At 49.4% G+C, this 4,905-nt stretch overlaps 1 protein-coding gene across 1 annotated transcript; it reads left to right on the top strand.

Annotated features, from left to right (window-relative positions):
* Positions 1-1,845: 1,845 nt before the first annotated feature.
* LOC133548870 (transmembrane protein 229b-like) lies at positions 1,846-2,405 on the top strand. Its single transcript, XM_061893805.1, has one exon. It carries the CDS (start codon positions 1,878-1,880, stop codon positions 2,403-2,405), a length of 528 nt encoding a protein of 175 aa, XP_061749789.1. The 5' UTR covers positions 1,846-1,877.
* The last annotated feature ends 2,500 nt before the right edge of the window (positions 2,406-4,905 follow it).

Below are 4,905 nucleotides of genomic sequence, written 5' to 3'. Positions count from 1 at the left end.
TGTTTTGGCTTCAAACTCGCACAGGAGAGAGATTGAACCCTTCTGATTAAAAGTATAGAACAGAGTTTTGATAAGTTTTCAGGTTTTGATTTTACGCGCCTTCAAAGAACCCCTGTGCAAAGTCTCCTAAAAAATGTAATTTTTGCCTCTTTGAGCTGTTATTTGACCCCCTTAAAATGCTTCGAAACTCACCAAACTTGACACACACATCAGGTCTGGCAAAAATTGCGGTCTGATGAAAAAACCTAACCTCAAAACTCAAATTTGCGCTCTACCGCAATTTTGAGGACTGCACAAATCATTACGACTACGACATCCTCGGAAGAACCCACAAAAGGGCAAGGAAAACTCACACCCAGTGGGCAGGGAGAATTCACATCCAGTGGGACGCCAGTAACAATGCTGACTATGAGAAACCTTGGAGAGGACCCCAGATGTGGGAACCCCCCCCCCCCACCCTCTAGGGGACCGAAAGCAATGGATGTCGAGCGGGTCTAACATGATACTGTGAAAGTTCAATCCATAGTGGCTCCAACACAGCCGTGAGAGTTCAGTTCAAAGCGGATCCAAGACAGCAGCGAGAGTCCCGTCCACAGGAAACCATCTCAAGCGGAGTCGGATCAGCAGCGTAGAGATGTCCCCAACCGATACACAGACGAGCGGTCCATCCTGGGTCTTGACTCTGGACAGCCAGTACTTCATCAATGGTCATCGGACCGGACCCCCTCCACAAGGGAGGGGGGGACATAGGAGAAAAAAGAAAAGAAGCGGCAGATCAACTGGTCTAAAAAGGAGGTCTATTTAAAGGCTAGAGTATACAGATGAGTTTTAAGGTGAGACTTAAATGCTTCTACTGAGGTGGCATCTCAAACTGTTACCGGGAGGGCATTCCAGAGTACTGGAGCCCGAACGGAAAACGCTCTATAGCCCGCAGACTTTTTTTGGGCTCTAGGAATCACTAATAAGCCGGAGTCTTTTGAACACAGATTTCTTGCCGGGACATATGGTACAATACAATCGGCAAGATAGGATGGAGCTAGACTGTGTAGGATTTTATACGTAAGTAGTAAAACCTTAAAGTCACATCTTAAGTGCACAGGAAGCCAGTGCAGGTGAGCCAGTATAGGTATATATGTGTGTATATATGTATATAAAGGTATATACAGTATAGGTATATATGTATGTATATATGTATATAAAGGTATATACAGTACAGGCATAATATGATCAAACTTTCTTGTTCTTGTCAAAAGTCTAGCAGCCGCATTTTGTACCAACTGTAATCTTTTAATGCTAGACATGGGGAGACCCGAAAATAATACGCTACAGTAATCGAGACGAGACGTAACAAACGCATGGACAATGATCTCGGTGTCTTTAGTGGACAAAATGGAGCGAATTTTAGCGATATTACGGAGATGAAAGAAGGCCGTTTTAGTAACGCTTTTAATGTGTGACTCAAAGGAGAGAGTTTGGTCAAAGATAATACCCAGATTCTTTACCGAGTCACCTTGTTTTATCATTTGGTTGTCATGTTAAAGCCGTGTTATTAAATAGAGGTCGGTGTCTAGCAGGACCGATAATCAGCATTTCCGTTTTTTTGGCGTTAAGTTGCAAAAAATTTGCAAAAATTAAAAAGCGTCAAAACACCAAAAAAGTGTCGTGTAGTATCCGGTAGTCATGATATCCATGTATTGTTTGCTTGGTATCACAGTCTCGATACCTAAAACAATTAAGTTGAAGAGGCGGTATCAGCCGTAACTTTTCCCGGTAGATTGCCGATCTTTTTTGCCAGGGCTGTAATTTTGTAATTAATCGTAACATTTGGCTCGAGTGTTGACGTTCTTTCCTCTTCCAGATCCGAGGCGTGACGAGCCATGGCGACCACGATCCTGCAGCCTCCCGTGCAGCTGACGGCGCTCTCCCGCTGGTACCTCTACGTCATCCACGGCTACTTCTGCAAGGTCATGTCCATGGCGGCTTGGGAGTTCGTCGTGCAGTCCGACTGGAAGTTCCCGGGCGTGACCAGCCTGTGGGCGCTCTTAATCTATGGCACGTGCATCCTGGTGGTGGAGCGCATGTACCTGTACATGCGCGGGTACTGCCACGTGTTGGTGCGCTGTCTCCTCTACACGCTGTGGATGTACATGTGGGAGCTGATCACCGGTCTGTTGCTGCGCCAGTTCTACGCCTGCCCCTGGGACTACTCCGCCTTCCGCTACAACTTCCTGGGCCTGATCACGGCCGAGCATGCGGTGCCGTGCTTCTGCGCCTCCTTCATCGTGGAGCGCCTGGTCATCCGCGGTACGCTGCGCCTGCGCTACCATCAGGGCAACGACGACGGCTGGGGGCGGAACTACATCAGCTGGTTGCCTGGCAATAACAGCTTCTTCAAATGGGAGTGAAATCTCCTGCAGGGGGCGGGGACTACCTGGTGACATTGACGCAAACCCCGCCTCCTCACTATTACTGCGCGAAAACAAGGAAAACATGAACCCTCTTCATCATCGTCATGACTTCAGACCCCTCACGGGATTACTCCTCCAATCTGTAAACAGGACTTGAAGAAAAGGGACAACAATCTTCCTTGCACATATTTACTCCTTTTTTTAGTCTCCTCAAAGCCTGAAAGTGTGTCCAAAATAAACTTTACAAAAACATTCCGTAGAATACCCAAAGACAAAAAAATAAAATCTACAAAACCTAAAAGCAGTGAAGTTGTCACGTTGTGTAAATATAAATTGAAAAGGTTTTGCAAATCATTTCTCTTTTTATTTACCGTTCTATTGAATTAGAGTACACAGCCAGCTGTTTTACTAGATTGGACACCATTAATCCAAGCCCTGCTTCACCACCCGGGCCAGATCCTGGTACGTCGGAAGCACCCACCACCTGAAACCCCTCATGTCTGGGAACCCAAAATCGCCGGCCCCAGACCCTTCGAGGGGGACTTTGAACTTTGCCTGGTTTAATGTGAAGTTACTGTACACTAGCTAAACACATTCCAACAGGGCTCCCGCTCAGTTGCGGCCTACACCCTCAAGTTCCGTACCCTAGCAGCAGACAGCGAGTGGGGAGACAAAGTGCTTTCAGGAGAGGCCTGAGCGAGACTATAAAGAACGGCTAGCTGAGGGACCGACCTACCTCGTGCCGAGCCCTCATTGACTTGTCTCTTACGTTCGACCAGAGACTGATTGTGCGAGCTGCAGAGAGAGCACAGGCTTTCGCTAGTTCCCCTCCGACATCCAATCTGCTACCTGCCGACCACATTGCCACGTACCTCCGTCCGTGCAGGCGATGACGGTGGAGCCCAGAGGAGAGGGAGAGAAGGTTCAGGCAGTGCCTCTGTCTCTACTGCGGACTGGCAGGACACCCATTCCGGAGCTGCCCGACGAGGCCAAAAGGACCCGGCTCACCAGCAAGGGAGATCCTGGTGAGCCGCACTTCTGTGTGGCTCACCAGGCTCTCTCTTCCCGGCAACCCTATCTTGGAGCTCAAAGATACTGACAGCGGGTGCCTATCTGAATTCCGGAGCGGACGAGAGTTTTACCGACCAGGAATTTGCCCACCAAACAGGAATTACCCTCATTCCACTGGAAACCTACCTTCCTCCGCAGGCTCTGGATGGACATACCCTCGGCCCCATCAAACATCGCACTGAGCCCTATCTCTGATTCTCTCGGGGAACCACAGCCTCTGTGTGCTCGACTCGACGCTCCCGTTGCCCCTCTTGTACTTGGACGGTCATGGCTCCGCCAACACGACCTTAATGTCTCTTGGACCACGCCGCATAGCCACTACAACTGCGCTATTGATCTGCTTCCCAATGCTGTCCTACCCTCCAGCTGGCTATACAATCAGTCTCCTTCAGAGAAACAAGCCATGAGAGACTGCATCTCTGAATCCCTCGCCTCTGACATCACGCCCTCAAAGTCACCGGTGGCTGCAGGCTTCTCTTCGTTGGCAAGGACGGTTCTTTGAGACCATGCATCGACTACCGTCAATTGAACTGCGTTACGGTAAAAAATAAACATCCCCGACCTCTCCTGAGCTCATCTTTCGAGCCACTTGCTCCTGACACTATCCTCAGCAAACTTGATCTCCATAATGCCTATCACCTGCTACGTATCAAGGAGGGGGATGAATTGAAGACGGCCTTCAACACTCATCTTGGTCACTTTGAGTACAGGGTGATGCCGGTCGGACTCACTAACGCTCCGGCCGTCTTCCAGACCTTAGTCAATGATGTTTTGCGTGATATGCTGGATTGTTTTGTTGTCCTTTACCTTGATGACATTCTTATTTTTTTCTCAGAACCTGCAGTAGCACCAGCAACAAGTCTGCCTGGTTCTTCAGCGCCTACAGAAGAACCGACTTTTTTTTTTATCAAGGCTGAGAAATGCGAGTTCCACGCACCATCTGTGGGATTTTTGGGGCTCGTCATTGAAAAGGGGCACATCAAGGCGGACCCCAAGAAGATTGAGGCGGTATTGGAGTGGCTTCAACCCACCTCCCGTACGAAACTGAGGCGGTTCTTAGGATTGGCGAGATTTTACAGACGTTTCATCCGGGACTTCAGTAAGGTCGTTGCACCTCTCCATGCTCTCACCTCTACCAGCTTATCTTTCCATTGGACCAGGGAAGCCAGTGAGGCCTTCAAGGTCTTAAAGGAGAGTTTTTGTGTCCTCATTCATCCTGCCTCAGACAGGAGGTGGACGCGTCGGATTCAGGAATCGGGGCAGTGCTGTCCCAGCGTTCCTGTACCGATAACCTTATCCACCCTTGTGCATTCTTCTCCAGGCGCCTCTCTCCGGCGGAGCGGAAATACGACGCCGGGAATCGAGAACTGCTGGCGGTCCATGAGGCACTTACGCAGTGGAGACACTGGCTGGAGGGAACCAAACA

The sequence above is a fragment of the Nerophis ophidion genome, linkage group LG03, assembly GCF_033978795.1.
Source record: "Nerophis ophidion isolate RoL-2023_Sa linkage group LG03, RoL_Noph_v1.0, whole genome shotgun sequence".
In the NCBI taxonomy this organism is placed as follows: domain Eukaryota; kingdom Metazoa; phylum Chordata; class Actinopteri; order Syngnathiformes; family Syngnathidae; genus Nerophis; species Nerophis ophidion.
The sequence above is the reverse complement of the archived record's forward strand: the minus strand, read 5'-3'. Positions and strand labels throughout refer to the sequence as shown.

Coding starts and splice junctions, on each gene's coding strand:
- LOC133548870 (XM_061893805.1), top strand. CDS start 1,878: ATGGCGACCACGATCCTGCAGCCTCCCGTGCAGCTGACGGCGCTCTCC.